This window comes from Neopelma chrysocephalum, unplaced genomic scaffold (assembly GCF_003984885.1).
Source record: "Neopelma chrysocephalum unplaced genomic scaffold, ASM398488v2 Primary Assembly neopelma1_128, whole genome shotgun sequence".
In the NCBI taxonomy this organism is placed as follows: Eukaryota; Metazoa; Chordata; class Aves; order Passeriformes; family Pipridae; genus Neopelma; species Neopelma chrysocephalum.
In genome coordinates this window covers 1,508,174-1,535,851 of record NW_020897790.1, presented here as the reverse complement: position 1 = coordinate 1,535,851, position 27,678 = coordinate 1,508,174, and the positions used below count along the sequence as shown (strand labels likewise).

Here is a 27,678-nt window from a genome sequence, read left to right as displayed (position 1 = left end):
GTAGTGGATTTTTCCTAAAAATTATTATTTCAAGCCACCCTGTGGCATCTGATCTATTTTTTGCTATTTATTACCGTGACAATGTCATGTCCTGCAACATTTTTGTTACAGTTTTATGCCTTGGAGGCAACTTCTTACTTGACCCTGTGTCTGTTTGAAACCAGTCCTGGTTTATAAAGTAGCAGCTCCTTGTTCCAGCCTGGTGTTAAGAGCTCTTTTCAGGGAATCTGTGCCTAAGTGTGTGGTGTCATAGGACCGGGAACCATCACAAGTGTGTATCAGCTCAGCACGCAACTTTCAAAGTACAGAATAGCCAGGAGATATGGATACACCTATGTAGAAACCTGGACAAAGAAACAGCAACTGTAGGAATTTTTTCCAGCATCTACCATGTATCGCCCACTCAGTCTCCAAAAGCAGGGCGTGGGAAGCCTGGTCCTGAGGCAGATTCCCACCTCTAAATGAAGATGTTAGAGCTCAGTCCTGCCTTTAAAAGAACAAGGCTATCTGGAATGGGAGGTGCTGGTTTAAGTCCATTTACCACTGAGCAAAGGAACAGGCAGTGTGTACAATGCAGGGTGGGGCAGCGCGACAATGGCACCACTCACCCAGGACTGCTTTTCTCCAGGGAAAACAACCCGGCACGCTCGATCCTGGCTTCCCAGCAAGCAGCTCCCGCACCTGTCCTTCCCTGTGACTGCTTTGGGGGGGAAAGTTCTCCATAGTGATCACCCCCAGCACAACCCACAAAACATGTGAGACCAGCTCATAGCTTAATTTCACTTCTGTAATTACAGCTTGGAGCTTTTCCCTTCCCTCAGGCTTCAGACTTCGAAATGCTCAACTCCTAGAGCTGCGCCTTGTCCCACCATCACCTCCCCAGTCACCTCTGAGATGGTGAAGTCACTCTAAAAGCATCACAAAGCTCTGGACCACCGATGGCAACACGGGTACAGAGAGTGTGCTGGCTTCCTGCTGCAAGGAGGACAGGCAAGGCCTGATCCAGCACAAAGCTCGGCTGGCAGAGGCGGAAAGCCTGTTGTATAAAACATTTTGGACGTATCTGAAGCAGCCAAGGGAGCTAATGCACTCTCAGCACTTCCCAGAGTGCAGGCACAGCATTTCTGATCCAATTCTAAGTGTTCTGACGTGAGACGTGGTTTCACGATATGCTGGTTTCAAAAACATAATCCAGCATAAAGGATATTTTTAACAGGGATGATTTCAGGAAACTGCTTCACCACTTCCACAGGCAGGAAATTCTCCAAGTTCGCTTATTGCCAAATCCTGCAAACTTTACCTGGTTACTAGATGACAGTCTTTGGAAAATCTGCAATATTTCCATGTTGGAGCAATTATTCCAAAGTAAGATGGGACATGATATCACTTGAGCTCACATCCACAGAGGTGTGATCAGAGCACACAGGTGTAAAACTAAACCAGAAGGTCATACCTACCAAAACCGAATGCCAGCACACGCACACGACTCAGGCAGAGGAAAAAACTTCTCCAAAAAATATCAGACAAGCAAGAAAACCAGTGGGCTTTCAACCTCATCCTCACTTGGGTGCCAACTGCTCATCTGGAAGACTTTATAGCAGCAGTTCCCTGGGGTGACAAGACAAAATCTCTGCTGAGGAAGGTCACTGGCATCAGTGCCGGTGCATGCATCAAACGCTAATTTAATAACAGTCACTCAAAACTAATGCAGACCTGAGAGCCAGAAATGCAAACAGCCAACTTCCAAACTAAACTCCCTTCTTGCCTCCACTGGCTGCACTGGGAAGTAAAAAAAAAAAAAAAAAAAGAAAGAAAAACAAAACACAAAAGCCAGCAAAACCCAAAAATGTAATAAAAAAACCCCCACAAAACCACAAGCCAGTGGAAGTTTACTGAAGATGAAGAAACAACATTTCCGGAGAGGAGAGAAGGGAGAGAAATGCAAACCCAAGTTATTTTAAAGTCATCTGAGACTAAACTGAAATAAAGAATTTCATCACTTCCACCAATTTAGGCTCCAGCCAGAAGAAAGTCACAGCCCACAGCAGCACAGACCCAGGGAGCCGTTCTGTCTCCCAGGAGCGCCAAGTGCTCACCAAAACACTGATTACACAAGCCACAGGGCCCAAGGGATGCTGGTCCCTCACGAGTGACACCCACGAGGATCACTCAGCACAAACACGACTGCAAGTGACGACTGCCTTCTGCACGGCCACAGATCCTGCCCCAGGAGAGCATCTGCCGCGCCTTCTGGGGGCTGTGACCGCACTGTTGTGACAACACCACGTATGTGTGGTCCCTGGCTATCGCTAACTAGACTTGCCCCCACAGGCAGGAAAACTTTCACTCCTCAAAACTTCATGTCATAATATTGGAGGAGCAAGTTGGTAGGAAACTGCTGTTAAAGAGCACTGGCAGCCACTGGGGTAAAAGACAGTCTGAGGGTGCCTCACTGCCACGGCCACCAGCCCACAGAGAGCTCATCCACACAGTCCCACCCTCGGCAGCACCTGCAGAGAAAGCAAAGGGGGATTTTTGTAAACTTTGGAGCACAGAGCAAAGCACCACCTGCGGGTGCCCCTCGCCCGTCCATGCACTCAGCTCGTGAGAGCAACGCGTCACAGTGACCCACTTGTCACCTCGCCTTCGACGGGTGATGCCAGTGAGGAGCAGCCCGAGCCCGTGATCTTTACACTCGGCCCTGCAGACCAATTAGTCATTAATAAGAGGCTGGCCCAGAGCAGGCGGGGGCACATGATTGTGTTCTCGCCGCATTAGTCAGCGGACGGAGCGATACGGGTTCCTTCACCAGGACACCAACTCAAACATGAGGAACATGATGCAGCATAAAAGCAGAGTGGTATGAGCAGACAACACATGGTCCTGCATAAAGGCAACGCATTTAGAAATGTTCAACTCACCTCACCAGCAAAATGTGTTTGCTGCTGGGCTGGTATTTTGCTTCATGGGAGAGTCGTGATCTTAGTTTGGTTCTCAGTGCCCTAAAGCTGGATTTACTGTATCCTCCAACCACAGCCAAGAGCGCAGAACCCAAGTGCTGAGCAGGCAACTCCCAAGTTTTAACAAGACTGTCCTCTACGTGACATCCATTTAAGGGCAGCTCAAAATAGGCTTACTCATATCAGCCTAAAACAAGACTGCGAAGAAAACAACAGCCCGAGAGCTGAAAAGTAATTCCTTGCCAGATAGTGTTCACAGCTACTTCTTGTGAACTCCTTCCTTGTGACCCATCGCCATGGAAGAACAATTCCTCCGAAGCAGGACGTCTGGGTCCTCCAAAGTAACCTAGACACTAGTGTAATGACTAATGAGCATGAACAGAACACCAAGCAGTCTTCTGCAAGACAAGAGAAAATGAGATTTTAGCATTGGTATTTCCTTCAGACAATGTCTGGAAAACTTCATCAACTCAAGGAAAGGACTTTGAAAGAAATCACTCTTCTGGAGAGAAAAAAAACTAAATAATTAAGACCACTTGCATCTCCTTTTTCCAGAGGAAGGGTACTCAGACCCCTCTGCAGCCACTCAAGCAAGTTTGTCACTGGAATGAGCTCCTCTCCCGGTATGGCAACTGGCTCCTTCCGACTCCAGAGCACTAGTCCATAAACATAAACTTCCCAGACATCCTCCAAATGTTCTCTTCAGATTTCCCAGGTTCCTCTGCAACTCAGCCCTTTACCCATGAGGGTTTCAAGCCATGGTGTTTTAATACAAGCAAGATCCATAAAAAATTACTTCATAGCTCCCTCATTCTCTTTGCTCTTCTTTGGGAACTCTGTATAGAGCAAGAGTTGCTACTTCTGTTTTAGGAACTATAAACTCAAAGGCATCTTCAAGAACCACAAGTTGATGCTAACACACTGTGCCAGTTTGTCTGGGGTACAGCTCCAGTTACTGCCCTGGGAGAGAGCAGCAGTGCTTGGTTCCCAGCTGGGTTAAACCAGGACAGCCCCCAATGTGGGGCACGAAGGGTTCAAAATAACGACAGATCTGATTGGAACGTGCTGGATGGAATTTATAGCTGTTATTGCCCTATGGCTATTAATCAGCAGGCACTGTGCTTGCCATGGGCACCTGTGTGCTGGAGCCTAGAGCTCGTCAGGGGTCGCTTCTGCTTTCGGTGCTCACCCCTGCTGCCTTATCACCTCGCTGCGCTGGGCCTGGGAACGTTCCCATAACAGCAACGACAACACGGCCGTGCTGGGCCGTGGCCAGGGCACGGCTGCTGAACTGGGCAGGCTGGCACTCCAGTGGGAACTTGAGTCCATGGGCTGTGACCTGTGGATGAGTCCTGCAGGAGCACGACACCCCAAAGGGTAAGTCCATGCTGGAGAAGGTTCATCTCAAAGGTTCATCTCTGGCCACCTTGAAGCATCAGTGGCTGTGCTTGAGGTCACCCTGGAGCGCCTCAAAGCTTGGGTCAATCACCCACCGTCTGCTTTCATCCTCTTTTCCCCATGCACCTGCCTAAGACACGGCAGACACCCATTCTTTGGGGAGAAACCTCAGGAAAACAACTTGCCATAACAGGTCTGAAACAGTTGGTTTGCTTTGGTAATAGATAATTCATAAAAGCACAACAGGACAAAGCAATTTTCATGCTCCATTTTTAAGCTGTCAGGGCCAAGGAAATGTTTTGCTGACGCAGTGATTCAAAAAGTAAATAAATAAATAAAAGATGAAAAGTCGTTCTGCAGTTTGGCATTTCAGGTATGGCCACAAAACAAGTCAGCATGTCTGGGGATGGGGATGGCAATGCACGGTCAGCAGTCATGGAGCATCATCTGCCCAATGTGGTCATCTCCTGGCTCTTCGTAGCTGCTCCGATTCATCCCTGACTCAGCAGAAATCCTTCCCAGTGGTATTCCTGGGTTCTGTACTTACACAAGTTGGTGCCTGCAAATTTTACCAGACATCTTCAACTCCAAATCTCCATTCCAGAAGAGAGTACCAAAGCAGTCAACTCCAGGCAATTTAAAAGAAGTTCGGATAGGAAGCTGCCTTTTGGGCCTCAGAAAGCAGAAGAGAAGACAGATAGTCGTGCACCTCACGGCCACAGCTGCGGGCACTTCTCTTAAATACAGGCTGTAACCCCCATGGCTGGACCTGTTCAACAATCACACACACATTGGAGACACTTGCTCACAAAGAACAGCCTTATGTCCAGCACCCAGTTGCAACATGGCTGTTTAAAGGTAAACGGGAAACAGGCCACGGTAATATTCAATCCCAGTTATCTGCACCCATTATCTTGCATTTTTTTTATTGCTAAGCAGAATGACTGACCTGGGAACAGAGCCAGAAAAGCTGGGCTGATACCACAGTTCAAGACTTCATAGATATTACTGAGAATTATAAGTTAAGAGTCACATCCAGAACTGTACTGCCCTCTCCACAAAACCCCCCAGGTACTTTGAACGAGTCACAAGTCAAACCTTCCCAGGAAAACACTGAGCTGATGGTAACCCAAGGCATTACTGGACCAGGAACACTTAATGCAAAGGTGCCTCATTCATCATTTAGAACTAAAAAGGCAGAAACAGGTTCAAGAATGATGGCTAAATTTGTAGAAAAGTTATTACAGAAACTTTTACAGGAATCTCTGCACTCCCACATTTCTGAAGGGACATTCAGGTTATTTGCTGGGAGATATATTTTGAGCACGATGAGTTTAAGTTGGTCTTTCAATGCTTTTTAATAAATTAGGTTGTATTGCTAATGTTCAGTGAACTGGACTCTTCTAGCTTGATCTTTAATTCGAGTAATTATGTTAAAAGCAGGAGACACGATCTCCCTTTATTCAGTCTCTGGAGAGGATTCTGACACTGAAAGATACAGTTGGGGTTTCCACAGGGTTGTTTTGCAGTGTATTCCCTTTCAACAAAACTTATGGTATTGTATCTCTGGCAAAGGAAAGAGATGGGTGACCCAAACAAAACTTGGCAAATACAGAGGTTTTACTTTTGCAGCAATTCCTGCTGTTTTGTTCACAGGTCCAGAGTGCCCATCCCAGGTTACATTATAGTACAACGATCACGGTAAGGTGCCCACTCCTTTAATTTATACTGCCAGCAGGAATAAACCACGAAGCTGAGCAGTCAGAGCATCCTTGGCTGGAGCCCCATGCCCACAATCACCAAGGCAGGGAGCCTGGGCTTGCCTTGTCAATGAAGCACGGGCCTAAGCCCACGCTCGAGCCCAGGCTTGCTCACATTCCTTCCATGCTAGCAGGCTCTCAGGCTGAGCTTCAGAGCACTGCCAAGGGGGCAAATGAAAAGCCAACATAGGCAGGAGGATGAGTTGATGGCTGTAGGTACCTTCCAACTGAAATATGCTGCTGTAAATCAATATTCTATTCCGCAGCCTCTCTCTGACACCACCCTTCGAGGTCCTATCAAAGATGCACTCAAGACTTTGCACTGGTCTTCCATCGATTTCCAACCCCACCCTACAAGCAGCTCACGGCTGCAATCTAGACTTTGTCCCCGTACCCCTCAGGCCCCACTGGAACAACTGTCTCCACGCACTGTCCTATCTCACCACACATTTCTCCTCTTCATGCCAGTGGAACTACTCATGCAGGACTCACCCCAGCACGGCACTTCAGCGTGGCCTTCAAGGTCAATGGGTTGAATTGCCTCCAGGCCAGAATGTTTTGAGCCACTAAGGCAATGCCTCCACATTTCCAACCCTTCTGCACTGACACAGGTGGCACTGCACTGAAACTCCACCTGCAGCACTACAAAAGCATCCAGCATCGCTTCCGTGGAATGCCACACTCACACTTCTCCTGGGGCAGCGCTCCTCAGACCTGGTTATTGCTCACCTAAGAGATCACGAGATGTTAAACAATGGATGTGGAATACTCCCGTGGCACCACACGCTGGATTGCTGTGCCATTGAGGCTCTGGAACGGAGCTTCGCTGGGGACACAAGAGAACAAAGCACCATCTCTTTTTCCCTGGAGATAGATGATTGTTCCTGCCCAGAAGGACACACAGGAGGCTCTGTTGAGTGGGGCTGCTGGTCTTGAGCTGTGCTCTGTGTCTGCTGAATGCACAAACTGTCACCCGGGGAAGTGAGCTCACACCAGGCAAATTTAACAAGAATTTAGGTAAAATCCACTTCAAGATCACCACATTTGCCAACTCTGAGACCTAAGCAAAACGAGTGGGTCCAGTTAACATGTATGAGAAACACACTTCAATTCCAGTACAACACACAGGTTTAACATGCTTAAATGTCACTTTTCCTCGAGCTACTGAGCAACTATTTCCCAAGCTCATTCTAAACAGTCTTCTCATATTTAGTAACCTTGATGACAGATCTTTACGCTTACGTCGAAGGCCTGACAACGCGTCTGAAGTGTTATACAGTCACAGGTACAATAAAAGCAGTTAACTTTTGCAACCTTCCGTTCAAGGTTAAGAGTTGAAATGAGATCAGTAAACCTTCAAGGGGTGATTAAAATGAAGTTAAAACTTATTAAAACAAAATAAGGGGAAAATAATCTTCAAGTTGCACACACCAGTGCAAAAGAGAGGCAAGTTCTGTTTTGGTGCCTACTATACAAAATAGAGAAAATAGGAAAATTTTAATAAAGATGATTAGTTAACATGCAAGACTCCAGTTGTTGTCTTTGACTTCAGATTACACATCTCCATAGCCATTGCACGTCTTGTTCAGAAACCAGTAGCAGAAAAAGACAGAAGACACCACAGGAATAAATACTAAGTGAAAAAAAGCCAAAAATTTGTTGCACATGCAAACCCACCAGGATTTCTTGCATAACACCAGCTCATTGTGGTAACTTGTAAAAGAAAGTAAAATTCAATCTCCCTTGGGGAACAATCACATCAAATTTCAGCCTGTTTCGTTAACTCCACAGATGAGCAGCAGTCACTTCACAGAGGTCAAAAGAAGAGGTACCATTCCCACCACAGTCTCCACAGTTCTGTATTATTTATATATTATTATTAATTATATTATTATCATTAGAATTGAATGAAGCTATTTTTGTAATTATCATTCCTAAGACAATAAAGGGATCTGAGTAATCCTCAGTCCTAAAAGAAGTCATTCAAACAATTCCCACCACCACCACATACAGGTTTTCAACTCACTTTGAGACACCAGATGTATGGATCAATACTTATGGAAGGACACTTAAGGCTTATTTCAAGACAGATCTAATTCAAAGTATTTACTAATCATATATTATATGGTAGCAAAAGAGAATGTAGCTATATAATATAGCTAGGATTTGAAACACCAGGACTCAGAAAATTCTCCTTCCCCGCTAAAAGGATTTCCTTAGGAGTAGGAAATATACAGATCAGCCATATTCTTCATCTCCCTCCATAAACATTTATGTATATAAATAATACCTCTGTTTTAAATCCCCCTTCAGTTTCTGTTTTACTTTGGCAGCAGAATGAGCTCTGCTAACAGCACACGTTTCTGGAATTCAGATGCTGAAAGTTCATTTGAGCCACAAAATCAAAGGATTCTGATATTGGTGACACTGAATCATTTCTTCTGATTTTTCTGGATAGAAAATCAGAAAAAAACAGGGCTGTTTGCAATTTCCCCTGCTGTACTCGGAAGGCTCAGCCCTACTCCAACAGTACAGATTTACACTGTTCAATTTGGGCAGAAATAAACAGTTCCAAACCAAACTGAAGGCCAAGAACTGAGATGTAGGCTTCTTTGATTTTCTAATTTCTCCCGTAAAACTCCAGGCAACTTCACCCCACTGACAGTCCCTGTGGCAAATTCAAACCTTCCTTATGTGAAAAGCTCCTAATTGCGGGACAACAATTCAAAGACATTTTTATCTCTTCAGTTAATGTAATTAGGCCATTGAGAAACAAGAGTTCTGCAGCTTTTTCCTTACACCATGCGCTGTTTTATCACCCAATTATGGGCGCCATAATTGTCTCCAACATTGTCCAACGGCAATAAAAAGCATTCCTGCCACAAACTGCACACAACCCTGTGCAAACTCAGGAGAAATGAGATGCTGCAGCGACCCAAAGTTCAAGGGCAGAAGCCTTGCTTTGAGCAGTTGTGGGAATTCCTGCAACCTTGACCATTTTATGGCTGTATTTTCATTTCAAGCCACGCAGGGAACCGAGCCTTCTTAACTGAGTTAAGAGAAAGACCTTTGCCTCCCCATCCGAGTCCTGCTGCTTAGCAGGAGCACAAAAGAGAAGCTTTCCTTCCACCAGATGCAGCACAATGACACAGAGACGCGCTCCTTTATCAATATTAACCGTAAACTGCTATTACTGGCTTTTCAAAGAGCGCTCCCCCCCTTCCGAGCCTTCTAAGTGGATTTGAAGCCGGAAGCAGCTAATTGACTTGGAACGAGGAGTTATCAGAACCCCTTTTAATTTGCTCAGAGCAAGAGTTCCCATTCTAAACCTAATGCACACAGAAAATACGTGCGAGGCAGGGCGCTGGAGCGTGAGGAGGATGCTCCTGCGCTGAGGCCATGAAGGCATTTTTACCAGCACTGAGGGACCGGCCGGTGCCACAGCACCGGAGTTGGAGCGCCGTGAACGCTGTTCGCAACAAGGCATCTTCGAACCCTCCTTCAAAGTCCTCTGGCGCTCCCAGCCCATAGGAAGGAGCTGGAGTGCAAACCAGTAGAAGTACTATTTTGATAAGGAGGTGTGTTACAATGTCATGACATAAAATATAAAAGTTTAAGTTTAAAAAATAGAACCAAGGTGATCAGCAAATCCACAGTAACATGTGGCACCCAGGAGCATCCCCTGCTGTACCCACAGGGCCCGTTTTTGGGCATTCAACTCCAAAAACACCTATTTCCCCCAGTATGGCTTTGCTCAAAGCGACACCTTGCCTTTATGACTGTGTCTCTCTGGCAGGACAGCATCTCTGACTCCGACTGCAAACAGCAGTTTGCAGACTTACTCGAAGAAAAATAGAGAAAACTTTTCTCTATACTCTCTCACACAGAAATTTTCCTTCACTGCTTTGCCCAAAACACCTCCCAGCTCTTTATTTGTTACGGCTCTCCAGGGTGGCAGCATTAGAAACCCTTCAGCCAGACACGTAAGTGGTTTCCTAGCCCTCTTTGATAAGCAGGTAGATCCGAAAACAAAGGGACTTATAGATTTTTCCATTCTCACGGGGATGTTTTTCTGTGAACTGCACTTTGTGCACAAATTCAACTTTTTCTTATCACCGTAAGATATCAGTAATCGAAGCATTTGCCCTACACCCACAGCATTTCAAAAGCTCCCTTTAAAAACCTGCTGTGAGGAATACCACAACACAGCACCAGTACATGAGGCTGTTCTCTGGCTGCAGAGGGGGTTCAAGATTTAAAATCATACCACGGAAGTTTGAAGGAGAACTCTGGACAGTTGTGAGCTGCAGAAAATCCTGCTGGACCTTGCTGGGAGCTGACTGGATGAGTGCAGGGTGTTACCTTGCCAGGAATGCCCTGTGCACACAAATGAAAACTTCATCCCTCCTCCCCACAGCTTGGGGGTAGGGGAGGAAGGAAAGAAAAAAGAAAAATCCATAATTCCTTCTCATCCCACTTTTAAGTCAGGACAGCAGCAGGGGTGAAATGATAAAGAAGCAGACTGCACTAACACTTGCCCTTCGGATCCCACCAACCCTCACAGGCAGGTGAAGTTACTGAGAGCTAAAATCACCAGCTGAAACCAGGCTTTGCAAAACTGAACCCATCCTCCGACACGACCAGAGTCACCAGGAAAGGTTTTTGAGCACAGAACGGCAGGCCAGGGAAGGAAGGGCACAGGCTAGGACAGATCAGCTCATGTACATGCACTGAGCAAGCAGAGATGCAAACAGTCCTGTTTAATCATTCTGCACAGGACTGGAAACTGTAACAACAAAATGAAGGTTCGCATTAAATACTTGCTGAGGTTCGGGTGCCTAAAGGATTTTTGGTCAGGGGAAGCTTTAATGCACAATTTCCTACTGATATCAACCAAAATAAGAACTAGGCATATTCCTGCAGCCTATCACTTAGCAGCATATTCTGTCCCATACACAATATGCAACTCTACACATTTTGTTAAATCCACCGAGCAAAGTTTCTTTTTTTTTTAATGGAAAATAGGCCCATTACAGGAATTACCAGAAGAACAAAGCCCCTAAGTAGCCGGCAGCACACGCACCAAGTCACATTTAGATGCACAGTAACTGCACCTCTCTGACGCAAAAGGCGCAAGTCCCTATATATAGTACGTGGAGCAGTTCTCCATCGGAGCTGCTCCCGCTCGGATCTGCCCCAGGGCCCAACCTCGCTCCTCACGCACCCAACTTCACCAAGAGGAGCAGCTCTGCGGAACGACTCCGCAGGCTCCCGCCGCGCCCCGAGCCACGCGCTCCTGGAAGAGCCCGGCGCCTTTTCCCACGCCCTGGGAGCTCTCGGCACATTCGAGTGCACCGGCTCCTCCTGAACACGAGTACTGAAGGGGTGCGCTCCTAAGGCAGGAGAAATACATTAATAGCTAACGTTGTAGAAATAAAAAAAAAAAAAGAACAAGCCCAAAGATGGTTAAATCTTCATGTCCCCCGCGCGCTCTCGCTCTGCGTGGCAGCGCTCCACAGGAAGCGCCAAAAGGGCAAACAAGCAGCGAGGAGCTGGTCTTGGATAATAAAACACCACGTACGGCCATACGCCAGGTGGAAAACTGAAACTCTGGGAGGGACGAGGATCCCCTCGACCCGGCGGCTGCTGACAACTCGCTGAAGATGAACCGAAACCGTAAAAAAAAGTTTTCAAACACCGTGAAAGGTTTCTAAAATTGGCTCCAGCTGAGCTGGGCACCGAGAAAGAGAGCATGGAGAGAAAAGCGTGTCCCGGCGCTGCCCCCCGCCGCTCCCGCTCGCTCACCTCCGGGGCTCGGGCTTGCGGCGTTCCTCCAGCTTGGCGGCGGGCGGCGGCTGCGGGGCAGCCGGGGCGGCGGGCGGGGGCTGCGGGGGCGCTGCGGGCGGGCTCAGCGGGGCATGGCGGCGGCCCTACACCTGCCCCTCCGTGCCCGTGTCCGTGCGGGTGAGCGCCCGCGGCAGCCCGAGCGAGCGGCGCGGCTGTGCTGGCGGCGCCGGCCCGGCCCGCATTTAAAGCCGCCGGCGGGCTCGGCCGTCCCCTTGCCCGCTCCCATCCCGGCCCGTCCCGTCCCATCCCATCCCCGGCCGCCGCTCGGCGTCACGGGGCCCGGGGCGGGGAGCCCGGAGGAGGAGTCTGCGGGCCGGGTCTGCGGCTCCCCGCCCCGAGCCCCGCGCTCCGGGCGCGCCGGGGCAGGTGCGGAGCCCCGCGGCCGGAGACGGGGAGGATGGCACGCAGGGACACAGCCCCGGCGATCTGGGAGTGTGTCTCGCTCCCGCGGCGGGATCCCTGCCACTGGAAACACACGACCCAGGGCGCATCTGGGTCGTAAAGGACACGGCACAGAGAAATAAACACCCAAACAAAACGTAACCAAACAAAAACATAAAAACATCCCCAACAAGAACAACAACAAAACACCCCAGGGAAAATGTAGAAACCATCATTCGGTCAGCTCATGATAATTTTCCAAGGAAATAATACCTTACATGTAGCTTCCAGCATGGCAAGGCTCACCTCGTTCACCAGTCTAGTCCTAGTTCTTCCTCTCTCTCTCCTGCACACACACTTCTACGGACACTAATCACTCTTCCAAAGGTTCCCTCCCGACTGGTGTTGGATGAGAGCAGCAGTGCCAACATTCGACATCTTGTTCAGTCAGCTGTGGCTCCTGCCCTCAGCTTGACTGTCCAGGCCAAGGTGACGAGATCCATAAAATATTTTTAAAGCCCAGAGCTCTGCAAACAGCTCACAAGGAACATGGCAGAACAGCAATCCATCACCGGAAGGATACAGACTCTCAGGGGAACAAAGGAGGCTATTGTAGCTCTGTAGGGGGAAACTCCCCTTCTTCGGCAAGGTTTAGGATTACCACAGGGAACTGCCTCTTCGGCTGCTCCTCACTACCAAGTTTTCCACTTTTGTCACCTGTCCAAACTCCGCACTAGGGAATAACATGCAATCCATTGGCCAGGCAAAAAAGCAGCAGCAACAGAAGCCACAGCACCTGCAGAGTGGAGCTGAGAGCACCACAGAAGGATGCCCCCGCTGAATTCCTCCTCTTCCCTACTGCTGTCACCCCTATGCTGTCCCCAGCCCCTGAGAACAGACAATTGGCTTTAAGCCACTGTCCCCTCACCCTGGTTAATGTTTTCTTCAAAGATCTCAGAGCCGTGATCTGCACGTGAATGGGTCAGGATTTGGGCTCCACTGCTCTATTTGATAAATCCAGTTCCCTAAGTACATGTTCTTCAACAACCAGTGAGTTTCCAATGGGTACAGCCATGACTCCCATGCTCACAGCTGTATTTCATTTCAACTAATGACAGTCCCTCATTAACAAAAGCAGAGCGCCAAATCAACTGGGAACCCCTGTATACTCAAGATTTAACCCAAATAATGGTACATCTTCCCCTCTTCCAAAGGCTCCAAAGCAAGGACTGCTCTCCCCATGCTCTAACTCCCTGACAATGTGCCAGTTAGTCTGTACCTTCACTTCACTTTATTTTTAAATGACCTGGGAAGCTCCTGAAGAAATGACACATTAGCCACTTGAGAAGATTGGTGTTCCTTCTTGCCACTTCGGCAACTCATGGGGGTTCTGGGATCCCTCCAAAGGTTGCAATCCCTCAGCGAAAGCACCTCCTGGATGCTCCTCAGCAGCACTCAGAGCCACAAATAGCTCTTAGCTCGCTATTTTAGTAACAAACCTAAATAACTCCCCTACCAATTCCAGTTCCTCACACCTCACTGTAACTTCACATACTGTCACTTTAAACCTGTGCATTGGATTTTCTGGCTAAAAAAATGTTTTGCCATTAGGATGCATGATTCCAAGTCAGTCTTTAAATATACCATCGCTACATTTAATCATCTAAAACCCTACCAGAGCCATTTCCAGAAGCCCTTAAATCAAGAGCCAGGGCAGTTGTCTCGGCCAAGTTTGAAAATGAGTATGCTCTCTGTGCAGAGAAACACCCAAGTAAAACGCACTAATAATCATGTCTGTCATCGTGACTGACAAAATAAAACCCACTGGCTAGAGCCGACTTGTCGGATGCGCTGTATATATGTACCTTTTGGCATTTCTTACACGGCTTGGCTCGCACATTCCCGCTCCAAACCTACCCAGCCATTTCCAATATTTTCTCTGTTTGATTTAATAACCGGAGATAAGCTCGTCACTCAGGCCCACAGCCCGCTAGCTTTCCCCTCGCTGAACAGGCCACAGAGAAGCAGTTTGGCTCGGGAAGCCTTTGGCTGGCTGTTTGAACCTGCCTTTCAAGCCTGCTGGATCCAGCCCTGCTCACAAGGCACAAAGTCAGCCTTCGCCAACACCAGCCTCCCATCCCAGCTAAGGCAATGCCTCAGCATGGCACAGGACAGGATGCCACCTTCACCAAAATGCCTGCTGCCGTACAGGAGTTATTTGGCTGCCTTGTCATCCAGCACACACACATTCTCCTCACTCAGCTAACTCAGGAACTCGTTTTCCGGCGAGGTCACGCAAGGTATCGCTGTCAATGACAGCATCTGACATGTGTATGGATAATGAGAACAGGCAAAGTTCTGATGGTGAAGATTAGAGAACATATACATGCGCATGCTCGGTGGGACTGGAAGGGTAAAACTTTCCCTGTGGGCAGGTTATTCCATAAATACATCTTGCAGCATTTCTGGTAGGTTCCTCGGAAGCCACTCATGCTGACCACAGCGTTGTCAGTCAGAGGCGATGCTGAACGAGATGGAAACTGGCAGCTCCTGCACTTCCAGGGGTTTGTGCAGACTACCCAGTGATACAATATTTACGTTGGATTAAGTCAGGAGTAATTCAGCCTAAGTCAGGAAGTTTCAGAGGATAAAAGGGTCTCAATGGAAGGATCTAGGTGCAGAAAGACCGCAGACTGTGCTTGTCTCAGAGGCTTTGCCTTGGCTGACAAACCATCAGTGCCAAGTCATCATTACAAAAGCAGCTCACCCTGAACACACCTGTGCATGCAGAAGATCCTCTTTACACCAACGAAATTCCCCACACGCATTTTTGAGGACTCAATCCTTGTTCACAGCTATTTCCTCATGACCTTGAGGTGTTGGGGTATTTTTTGTTTGTTTTACACAGACACAGTCATGCAGCTCATTGTAGCTGGTGAATTCAAAGGAACAAATTCCCACACTGCATTCCTTAGTATTACAGCTGAATTAGTCCAATAGCACTGATTTCCAAGGGAACCACAAAAAGCAAGTCTGTAGCTCTCAGATTTGTATTCAAGTCATCAAGAATCAGGACTTGTCTGTCCTTTCCATCCAATTCCCAGGAAATCTAGACACAACACAGTTTCTCAGCAAGCACTCCCTGATAGTTGATTAGTAAAGGTCTAAGGTGAGCAAACCTATTGGCTTTAGAAACGTGATTAGCAGGTCCTGCCTTTTCCAATAGTCCCGCCTCAGTTAGCTGTGAAAACAACATGCAGTGGGGAGCTGGCTCAGTAAGAGTCCCAGCTCAGCCCTGCCTGCCTGCCCGCTCCCTGTGAAACCACTGCAGGGCCCTTGGAAGCAAACTGCCAAATTCCCACTGACTTCCCCCGGCTCGATCTTTTGCAAGAGGCAGAAACAGGAGGTGCTGAGAAAACATTCAGGTGAGGCGAGAGAGCCAAATGCTGGAGAGTTAAGGGGCTTTTGGCAACAGTGCCCTTGATGTGCTTCTCATGAATAATGCACCAAAGTCTGCTTGAGAGCAATGAGCCATCCTGGAGCACTGGGAGAGCCACACAGGTCACAACAGTCCCCTCCTTCAGAACACAAGAAGAAGAGCTATGGGGATTTCACTGGGTAGGGCAATTGCTTCTGGTACCTTCCAATACTCCTGCTAGCTTCCGAGAGCACAGCGTGTTTGCCTCCAGAGCTTTGAAAACACACGTTGTCTTACATTCATCTAGAAAACAACACAGGTTTGGGCTTTGCACAGACCTGTGAGCAAGACCTGCCGGTCCCCTACCAACTTTCAGGACTGAATTCCCTAAAACACTCATATTTCCATACAAAAACATCTCTTATCTTTTCAGCAAGAGCAAACTCCTCCACGCACCAAAGCGCCGCACCTCTTGCATCCCTGCCTGCCAGGAGCCCCCGCGCTGCTCGGGGCCAGGAGAGTGCAGGGCAGGAGCCTGCGGCGCTGCTCGGGGGCCCTCTGCTGGGAACCAGCCCCCCTTCCCCCGGCACCCCCGGAGCAGCCAACTCCAGCTCCAGCCCCCCGAGAGGGGCGAGCGGCCGCTGTCCCCTCGGTGGTGAGCCCTGGCCCTGGGGAGTAGCGGAGAAAGCAGATTTCACCCGCCTCAAGTCGTGTCCTGCTCCCCGCTCCAGGGAACGAGGCCAAACCAGCCTCTGGTCAGAGCCAAAAACGCAGGGCTTTGTTAAAATAAAGAAAGTGTGTTTGTTCCTGCACCCACAAAACCCATCAGAGCGTAGGATGCCGAAACACGCGCTTCCGCCACCTCCAGCTGTTGGGACGCTGGGACAACAAATACTCCCACCCCTCTGGAAGGAGGAGAGGGCTAAGGAAGAGCGGAGCAGCCCAGCTGACTGAAGCACTTCTTTGCTCTCAAACACATCGCCTGCTCTCGGCTTCAGAGCAAGTTCAGGCAGAAAGCACGTCAGAAGGGACACACATCCTTTCACAAATCAGGGCAGGAGGGAAATCCAGGGCTGAAGTCAGCCCCCTGCAGCACAAGGCTCGTTGTAATCCCATGAAAATGGGGAACAGACCTGGAAGTGCCTCTCTGCTCTGTGATAAGTATGGGTGAGCAAATGGGAGGAGCAGTATTTACATCAGGAAGATTTATTCTGTTCCCAGTTTCTCCCCAGCTGTCATTTTGATGGGTTTCTTTCTCTTCCTCATTCCTCAGCTATTGGCATCCTGGGCCAAAAAAAAAAAACAACAAACCACCAAGAAATCCCAGAGGGATGGGCCAACCAGCATTCCAGCCCATTTGTACAGCACCTGCACTGTGTTCCAGACCAATTCTCCTGAGCACCAAATCCTTACAAGAGCAATAACCATTATCAAAATCCTCCTCACCTCCTGTGCACCACCTCAGGCAAGCTTCTAATATTTTATCGCTGACTGGAAGGACATGGAGAAATCTCACTCTCTCTCAGTGTAAGGCCAAGTCCAACAAACAGCATGACTAGTACAGATAAACCTGCAACTTACTTTGATTTCTGTTGTCAAAGCTCAGCAGCCCCCCAGCCAGCCTTCTTACCCTCTGCTTGAAGATAACTTCCCACAAGCAGATGGTGACAGGCATCAGGATTAGAGATAGTTTCCCTGATGTGCACTGCTTTCTGCCTGCTTCTCTAAAATTGAATCCTTGCCTCCCGACACTGAGAGCAATCTGGTCTCGAGCATCCAATATCCTGCAGGAAAGTAAATGGAATGGCAGGTCACCGTGATCCTCTTAATTCAAGACTACATCTTTTCCTGATGTAAAAAAATCCCATCTGGGACACCTCCACAGGGCTTTGGAGATGCCAAATGGCAGCAGCAGCAGGAAATCCAAAATACACTATCAGTAAGACAGGTCCTGTACTGATAAATCACCAAACTTCTACCAAACTACCTAATCCAACCATATATACACACCTGAGCGTCCTTCTCAAGTGATGTCCTGCAATGGATACTTGGAAAAAAAGCTATAAAGCTACAGCAACAGCAAACTACACAGTAAATCCATGGAGATCTGTATTGCTCAGCTCCAGCCAATTCATCATTAATTGATTTCCAGTGCCATTTAGGTTATTGTTCTTGGAACACTGTTTTTCCCCTTACTTTGCCAATTTAAACAACAGATATTCATCTCAATGTTTCTTCTTCTTTTTCTCAGTATACCTCAGCTCTTTGCCTTTAACCATTTTCCTATTGTACTAATACAGACTTTTTATTCCCAGAGAACAAGTGTGTTTCCATTGATTAAATTTTCAAGTTGTTGCCAGGTTTTCCCTCTGCAGGCCCTCTTTTGATATGAGGAAAAAGGCTACCCAAGAGAAGCTGGTACTTACAATACAGTAACTCCACCATATATTCCCTTCTATCATTTAATTTCTAAACTCCAGGTCATTTTAAAGCGGGACACAATTTATGATGCCACACGTCAAAGGCTGGCTTGGGCTGCTGGTTTGCTTTTTTTTTTTTTTCTTTCCTTTGGGTAGGGGTTTGGTTTATTATCTCATTGTCCATCCTGGGTCATCAGAAATGTTTTCTTTTCAAATAATTAAACAGCAGCATTATCATTCACTGCTTTGGATTTTCACGTCTCTTGTTCTGTCTCTCATCTTTTATACCAACATATCCTAAACAAAACATTGAAAACCAAACATTGGCAGGTTACACTTAGCCAGAAATTTCTGCTCTATAAATAAAGCTTTGAAGACTTAATGATTTTTAAATTATTTGTTTGGTAATTCCAACAGAAACAGACTAGTTCAGAGCAAACAACAATTCCCCGGGAGCACATACAACTCCAAAAGGGCTTTGCCACTTTAGGGTAGTCTGAAGAGCAAAGCATTCTAGGGGGGAAAAAAAAAAAGGCAGAGTGAAAGTGAAACTGGAGAAATGTGTTGTCCAAGCCAAAACAAGGCCAAAAACAGAAGGGAAAAAGCATCCCTGAGAGCTGGCTGCTCTTTCAGCGCTCTTCCCAGCTCCACAGTTTTCTGCTACAGCAGCTCCTGCACGTGCAGGCAGATAAGGAATACCCCCAGCATGGAGACCCAGATCTTTGGGATTCACCCCAACGGAAGGGAGAAGCAACCCATGCTGATACCACCCAGAAGCCACACAGTCCGTCAGAAAACCTTTGGATAGATACCTGTAAGTACGAAAACCTTCCCTGGCCAGCCCTGTCAGATATCCAGCACTCCTGTCTAGTGGAAGGTGTCCCTGCCCACAGCAGGGGCGTGGAACGAGGTGAGATTTTAGGACCCTTCCAACTCAAACCATTCTGTGATTCCATGATATTCTGGGCATTGCTCCCCGCATTCAGCAGTTGCTGAGCTGTGCACTTCATGTGAGGCAGCACCAGGAAGTTCAGAGGAAAAACCTGCCCGCAAGACCTGTTGCTGAAACCACCTTTTTAAATATCTCTCACTACAAAAGGCTGCAGCCAACAGCCCAAATGCAAGCTCCTCTCCATGGGAAGGAGGCAATTTGGGGAGCAGAAGTTCAAGGGCAAGGAGTGCCTGGTGCTCTGGCAGATCCAGGAAGGGCAGGCAGTGGAACCTCAGAAGCACTGACCTGCAAGAACAGCCATGAGGACCAGGCTGCCACGTAGGAGAGATGAAGTATCCGACTGGCCTCGGCTCCTCCAGCCTTCCAGTAAGCCAAATAAATCCAAGGCATATCATCTTAAGACTAATAGAAATTAAGGCACTGTGTGAAGTAAAAATGTGCAGAAACAATATCTTCTGCCTTAAAAACTAATAAACTCGGGCTTCACCTCAACATTTGTGTAGCAACAGGAGACGGCTGTCCTGAGACAACATCCCGCGCTGTGTGCTTTATGAGGCTCGGGCATGACGGAGTACTGATGGATATTTGGGACAGCATGTTCTGGTGGAGCGTTTTAAGAAAATACGAGTGCTGTCAAAGGGCAGGCTTTCACTTTATGCTTGCACATAACACCAGAATAAAATATTGCCTTTGGAGAATCTCACGTTTTTTTTGATTAACACAAACACACGAGGAATATCTCCATCTCTCAGAGCCTTCAACTTCTCGCCTGTGTTTTCCCCCGCACTCGTGGTCCCACCTCAAAGCCCCATCCTTCCCCACCAAGGGAGGGGACATCCCCAAGGCACCTACCAGCCTGTCCTCTGAGGCCAGAGCATTCTCTTACAAAGCTGTGATCTGCAGTGGAGCAGCCAAGAGCTGCCTTCCAGGGCAGGATGTTGTCTTCATGTTCAGCCTTGCTTGTGGTGGGAAATGCCGGGGGGCCACTGACATCCTTTGTTCCTCCACTGCAGCACAGGCAGTGTAATGCAGTGTAATCTGTATCCAAGCACCAGTGGTACCCCTAGGCCTACAGTGTAACTATTCCAGGTGCCACCCCTGATCCGCAGTGGCAGCCGAGGCAGTGGCAAACCAATGCAGCAGAAGGTGGGAGACATTATATTCCCATCCCTCAGGACAATGTCTTCAGGCCTTTCCTTTCTCCATTCCCACCTATCTTATTTTGTGAGGTTACATTCCAGCTTCTCACTCAAGACTCCTCACTGAGTCAACGGGGAGATTCCAAGGGATATTAATTGCTGTTTGAAATCACTTCAAAGGACCTTTTTTCCCCCTCTTGTATTAATAGCCGGAATGAGGAAATTGGTTTGGTTTTCGTACTTCCATCTGCTCCCCGAGTCTCTGTGCATTTCAAAACCCCATCTTAACCCAAGCCTGTTGCTATTCAGGGCTCCTGCTCCATGCAGGCGCTCACACCCGTTCCTTTCCACTTCCCCACAGATATACAGCCCCGTGTTCCAACTGGCAGCCAGAGGTGCCAGAAATAACCACAAGAAAGGCTGCCATGAAACCTCCAGCCAAGTTCTGAAGATCCAAGCACTTGACACAAGCCTCTGCGCTTAGAGCGCTTCAGCTGAAGGCAACCTGAACTCGGGCTCATAAGGTTTGTGTATCAGGGATCAAATATCAAAAAAACGTAAATGCAATTACCTTTTTTTTTCTTTCCATGAAAACATGCAGGGTAACAGTTGTTCTACAAGGCTGTTAGTGCATACTTGTAACAGTCTGCTGCTGTTCTGCCCCTCTGGTACTAGCTAATGGCTGGTTTTCATTCCTAAGTGGTTCCCCCTGGCCCCCCCGTCAAAGTCTATGCTACAGTGATTTTGGAAACTGGGTCAAAATGTAATTACTACATTCCCATGCTTTGGGGTGGGGAAAGAAAATAAAAGGAGGAAGAATGGCAAGAAGAAATGGCGTTGGCGGTGAGCCAGTGCTGTGCTCCTCTCCCTCTCACCTGAGCTACAGCCCCAAGCGCTCCCACAGTGGCTCTTTTTTCCCAGCACAGTTGTCAGGGAAGTCACAGCGCGGGGTCTCCTGGCCAGACACCAGCCAGCCCTGCCCTCACGGCTGTGCTGGAGGACGGGAGCAGGGGGAAGATGCAGCTGAGGACTGGGGAAAGACCCCATGAGAGGGGAGCAGCCCCAGCAGAGGACAAGCAGTCACTGCCCTGTGACTCTCAGGGGAGGCTGTAGTATCCAGCTCATCTCTCCAGAACTCTCCCTGAGCCTGCCATTCCCATGTTTTCCCTTCCTGTAGCATAAGCAATAAATCCCAGTACTTTGTTTCCCCCACTTCACTGAGAAGTGTGTGTAAACATTTTCCACAGGAGAAGGAAAACATTTGCTGTGTGTTTAGACATGCCCTTATTATTGTCACACTTACAGCACAATCTATCATACCTTATCAAACTGCACATCTTCAGCATGCAGATGCTTTGTGACGACACATTTAGGAGGCTTTCCAATATGGAAAAGGGAATGACTCAAAGACTTATTTATTCCACATCTTCCTAACTAGGTCTCTCTGAGAAACACAGAGCCCATTATACACGTCCCCTGCCTTCCTCTGTCCCTCATTGTTCCTTGTACATGCAGTTATCACAAACCAATTCCCTTTGCTGCTCCTCTGCCCAGCTTTGTTTTCCACAATTCTCAGAATATCAGTTCCAACTCTGCAGCATTTGCTGGCTCTGCTCCCAATTAATAACTGCAGGTTAGAGCTGTGTCGTTATGGCTGCAGATTAACGCCAAAAAACATTCAACAGTTCCCGAGAGATACAGAGAGACACACAACCTTTCTCTTCCTAACACCGAACGTGGTTTATCTTGCTATCCCAGCATTCCAGGGAGATGTTATGCCACTTATCTAAATGATTTAAGCAGATCAGAAAGTTGGCTCAGCAAGAGCACTTGCCACTGACAACAAACCACCAGCCTGATGTTATCTGAGAAGTAACTGTATATTCTAGCACAGGTTAGACAGATCATACACAGAATTAAAAAAATTCATTTTCATGAAATCACTCTGTCATCATCCCCACACAAGCAGCAATTAAGCAAGCAAGAGCACACAGCAAAATGACAAGTTTCCACTGGACGTCTGGGTTCTTTCAGAGGTGTTGCAAGGCACAGGATTGTGAAAACCCCAGAGCTGCTCTGGAAAGCTCTCCTGGTTACAATAACAGAATTGGTGCAAAAGATCTTGCACCTGAAAAGCGTTTTATACTGGTCACGACCCGTATCAGCAGGAAAAACTCTGTGAAATACCAAGTCTGGCACAGAGGGAAAAGGCAGCGTCAGGATTTCAGACTGGAGGTCACTGCACCCCTCCTGACTCATTCTGCCTCTCAGTGTCCTGTCCCAAACTGGGCTGCCCAGACCTACCTCCAGTCCTTCCACAGATCCAGCTGTCCCATGGGCTCCTTGAGCAGGAGAACCAGTGACTCGCAGCAGCTCGTCGTCCACATTTGCTCCAGCTCAAACAGAGAGGCAGAGTCCAGCAAACACTGTCCACGCTCGGAGGGACACTAACTTCGGGCCCATGTGACATTTACTATGGCCCACTTCTTCCCTCCCCTCTGCCCCCCCAGGGAAAGGGATCAAAATAGTTTCCCCCCCCGTGACATTTTGCTCCACTTGCCCAACGGGATGTGGGAGTCTCTCCGTTAAAGCCACTGAAAGCCAAGCAGTGCCTGCCACCATTGGGGTGAGCCCCAAAGTGGGGGCCACCCTGTGAACACCTAACCTTCCTGCTGCCGGCTCAGAGGGCCTGGGGTCTGGGACAAACGGGAATATCCCACCAGTACAATTTGCTCTGCCCACACTGGAGGTGTAAGGCGAGCCCTCGGTCCAGTGAGGAATAGGGAATATGTGTAAGGAATATGTGCTGGCTGGCTGTCCCGAGCACCTGATCCTTCACCCCACTCACCCCATTCCATCCCTTCCCTCATCTGGTTTTCCTGGAAATGCAGTCCCTCCAGAAGCCAGCCACATGTCCTGCTGTGTGCACCCCTACCCTGCTCCTGCTGTGGGACCCCCTGCCTCACACGTGTGGACGTGCAAGGACACAGGACACGGCCACAGTCTCGTGTTTCAGCTCCAGGCTGCCAAGGAGCAGCAGCAATAACGAGAAAGGAGAGCTGCGTCCAGCTCCAGATGAAGGCCAGGTCACACCTGCCACCAGAAAGAAAGGAGTGGAGCAGAGCTGGGACTGGGAGCCAGGATATCATTTTCTTGATGGACAGAAGCATTGAAGACATTTTGACCTCTGGTTCAGCAATGGACAGTGCTCTTCCCTTACATCACTTGGGTTACTTTTCATGGCACCTACACTTGCCCTCATCCTGGGTTCTGTACCCAAAAGCAAGTGTTCTGTACTCAAAAGCAACTACTCGCTCAAAATGCAAGATTTGCCTCCACAAAACCTGTATCTCAGACACTAAAATGGATAAGATTTCCTAATTTTATTAATTCCCCCACAGCCAACTCTCTCGGAACACAGAGCACACCTTAATTCCAGCTCTACCTAAACTCATCACATACCTTACTTAGCAGTTACAAGTAAACAGAGCACGTGTGTCTCCCTTTCCAAGGCAAGGATGTGAGATAAAATGCAAAACTCAAAAGCTGTTCCCAAGGAAATCCCCTCTCCCCTCCATCTTGGACACTGCAAGTCTCTGGAAAGGATTTAATTCCCAGCACGAATCAGCTCAGGTCACATACAGCTGAGGCACTTTTTTCCCCCTTTCTCTTTGAAGTTGCTGAAGCAAGTGTAGCTGTGGCAACGCCAGCGTCAGCTGGAGCATTTGGATATTGCAGCACCCTGCTCTGCCCAGAGCCTGCTGTGCTGCACAGAGAGGCTCAGAGACAGCCTATGCTCCCAAGTGTTCAGTATGGAGGTGGAACAGGCACATGGGGAGATGCTCTCACCTGTGATGTACAGGTACAAAGAGGAACCAACTTATTCATCTGCCACCTCCAGCATGGAAAAAACAAAGCCAGTTTAGCCCCACTCTGGTGCCTTACCCATTTCCTTCTCATCCCAACCTACCTGCAGGCAATGGAAACTCATTATCAGCCTCCAGTTAAGCCTCAGAAGAGATTTTCCTTCCGTAATTAACTCTTCACAACACTCACTTTTTGTTGTTACCTTTTTGCCAGGACTTTTGTGAAACAAGTCTGAAAACTTTTTAAAATGTTTTTGATTTAAAGAATGCTAATAAGTGATAGAAGTAAGAATGGTAATAAGCGACAGAAATAAGCTTCAGAGCAGTTAAGTCTGCAGTGCAGCAAACAGCCTCGTTTTTGCCCCAGAGTTATCCAATGGATAACAAGAAGATTCTGATGTATTTTGGTTTTGGAAACAGAAACATGGCTGTGTTTTCACCCCTGGTGCAAATGAAGCTGGTACTGCCAGATTACCTGCGAACATACAAGCCTGATACACCTGCACAGCTAATCACAGCCTGTCAGGTTATTTTGGTTTGTTTTTTTTTTCCCTCTGGAAAGCTGGAATGCCACCCTTACATTAACTTGTACTTGGGAACAAAGCCAAAGCAATACTGCTGCCAGTCCAAGAACGCCTAACGAAGAACTGAATCCTGTTCAATTCAAACCTACAGAGAAAAAGAATGAAAACACATGGAAGACAAACACAGCAGAGTATGCAGCAGTTATCTCTCCTTTAAGGCTTAAGGATTTCAGTACACTGGAAAAAACTTACTGTTGATGTCATTAAAACTCTGTTTGGAAGTGACAATATTCCGAATTCAACGTGCAGCCATCGCAGAAACCAGGAGAATTCTAAATTCTTCAACTCCATGGAAATTAATACCAGCTAGGGGAGGGTGATTTACAACAAACCAAGCTATTTTTAACTGCCTGTTAAAATGCACATTTCTGGCTTCTACGGCTGGCACAGTTTTCAGACAAGTAATGGACCATACTAAAGCATACTGTGGCACTGAATGCTGCAGTGGAGAGCCTGCTTCCAGCACAGGACATGGAAAACCTGCTCAGGCCAGCTCAATCTCTAGCTTTCACCACTTGTCTGTGTGGCCTTCCACATCCCTACTGAAAACAGGAGGAAGCAGAACATGCTTATGGAAAAGACCTAGTTCAGTCCCAAGCATATTTGTTTAGAGATGTTTCCGAAAGAAAAAAGGGATATAAGACCCCAAAATTAATACTGGTGAGGAAAGGAGGGGAAAATATATTTAAAGAAATGGACAGAAGAAGAAGAGTTTTTCTGTCTGTAGAAGAAGGATCCTAAAGAAAATCCTGAACTCCTTTAATAAGGCATTTTGAGAACCAAAGAATAAAGGAATTAATCTATTTCTGTTATTAACCTGTGCCTCAATTGATTTGCCAGTGCAACCTGGGTTTCCCTTAAGGAGTCTGACTTGAATGTGGGAAAGCACCGCTGACTCACCCAGAACTCCACTCAAGTTTCTTAACCTTCTCCATGCTTTGATCTCCCCATACCAGAAGCCAGAACTTCCTTCTCAGAAAGCCTGAAAACTGACAAACACAAAAGCCCCTGAAGTGGAAGGAGAGCCCTCCCAGCCCTGCATTTCAGCCATTCCAGAGAGAAGGTTGTGCACAGCCTTAAAGGTGCAAGTTTATTTCCTGGAAACCTTGACTCAATCGATCCATTTACAAGCTCAAGTCTTTTGAAATGAGGGTTCATTTTAATTTTAAGAATTTTCCTGTTAACAACAACAAATCATCCAGTTCTGTAAGTTATGAGATTATTTCTTCAAGCACCTTCTTTGTGATAGAGGGAATCACAGGGAAAAAAGACATGAGAGACTTACAGCCAACCATATCTCCACACAGTCCTGTCCAAAACCCGTCTCTCACAGGAATAACACCACTCACTCCAGCTAATGCTACAGGAGGCATGGAATGATGCATTGTTTAAGCAGGTAATTTCGTGAGACCTTTCATATAACAGTTTTCTAAGAACTATTTCACATCCAGGATACAGAGTGGATATTTGAAACAGTTCCCGCTCCTGTGCAAGCAGAAATTTCACCAGAAATTCCTGGTTTGTTAGGTGCCTCACCAGGTTCCCAGTATATCAGCAGAATACTTCCAGGTCCAAGTATTCTAAGACTTCCCTGTGCATTATGGTTTGGACACGTGTCCCTGCACAATGCAAGGGGGTTGGAACTAGATGAGCTTTAAGTTCCTTTCCAACCCACACTATTCCAGGATTCTGTGATTTTGGGATTTGGTGGTAAAGCAGCATCAACCTCGCAGACCGTGTGCATCGCTCACTTAAAATTTCTTGCAGGAGTTGCTGCAGGATCTAATTTAAAAGCGATTATAATTAGCTCTGTAGTATTTCCCCTCACACTTGAGCATGAGTAATCAACTGAAGACGCCAAAACTCAAAACACAAGGGGATTTATCTGGGATGCAAAGACATGAAAAAGGTTCCTTCCTCTCTGAGGTGACACCCCGTTGTCACTGGAACCCTGTAAAATGTTACCTGCCACGAAAGTCACAGGATGAAGCAGCCCAGCCTCAGAAAACAGGGTTGATTTTTCTGAAGCTGAGGAACTTGACCACTGCTGCTTTCAGTCCTGCTGTGCATTATTAAAAGGTCACCAGAAACAAGAGCTCCAAAATGGTCTCTGCAGTTCTTTTTAACAGGATCTTTCTCCTTCTTCCTGTATTGAAAAGCAGGGATGTTTTTAACTCAGTTTAGTAAACATTATCTCCGAGTCAGACTTGGCACCCGGTGAAATGAGTGGGGGAATCCATTTCTCTTGAAATCACTTGAAATTTTTTGCTAACTCAGACAAGCAGCAGGTTGAAAAATTCACCAAAGCCTTTTCTTACTCATCAACCAAAGAGTTTACATTTCTCCCTCCTCCTTTCGTTTGAGTGGCCAGACATTTCCATGGCCATTTAGCGGCTTGCTGGAAAATCCTCCCTCTTCTGCCAGCCTGCCAGACTCTCTGTTTGCTGACCCCGAGAACACAGAGCAGAGCTAATCTATTTACCAAAGCACTTTCCCCGGGGTGGGATGGAGGAAGGTGCCTCTGGAAGAAGAATAGACAGTTAGGCAACATGGGAGTGCTGCTGCAGGCATGAGTGGTTTATCTGCTGTTTGATCTCTTCTGCTGAGGGATGGCAAGAATGGACTTAATAACTGCATAAACACATGGAAGAAGCAGGAGTCTGGGGTGACTTGGGAAGCAAAGACAACTCTATGTTGTCAGCCTGGCTGCTCTGAAACGGTGAAGCATTCACGTTATAAAGAGCATCATCACAAAGACAGTGGTCATTCTTTTAAGGTGAAGAAGTTTCTAACTAAGCAACAAGATGGACCAAAGTAAGAAAAAGTATTCAAAATTTCAAATAAGAAATTTCCCATAGATATTTTTTCTAGAAATACTTCCTGACTCCTTTGCATGGGAAGAAGAAAAAGAAATCCTTCTAAGATACCACGAGATCAAACTGAAGTGCCATGC

General features: G+C 47.5%; 1 protein-coding gene across 6 annotated transcripts in view; it reads right to left on the bottom strand.

Moving 5' to 3' along the window:
* SLC4A4 (solute carrier family 4 member 4) overlaps positions 1-27,678 on the bottom strand; it is a 139,838-nt gene that overhangs the window by 97,300 nt on the left and 14,860 nt on the right. For 2 of the 6 annotated variants that reach the window (XM_027698539.1, XM_027698540.1), the window contains exon 1: positions 22,580-22,858. The exons of 2 other annotated variants lie outside the window; for them this stretch is intronic. In XM_027698539.1, the coding sequence (XP_027554340.1) occupies positions 22,580-22,662 (83 nt within the window). In that variant the 5' untranslated portion in view covers positions 22,663-22,858. Of the gene's footprint in view, positions 1-11,923; positions 11,973-22,579; positions 22,859-27,678 lie in introns of those variants that run through there. 2 more of the 6 variants (XM_027698546.1, XM_027698544.1) reach the window with 2 other exon arrangements.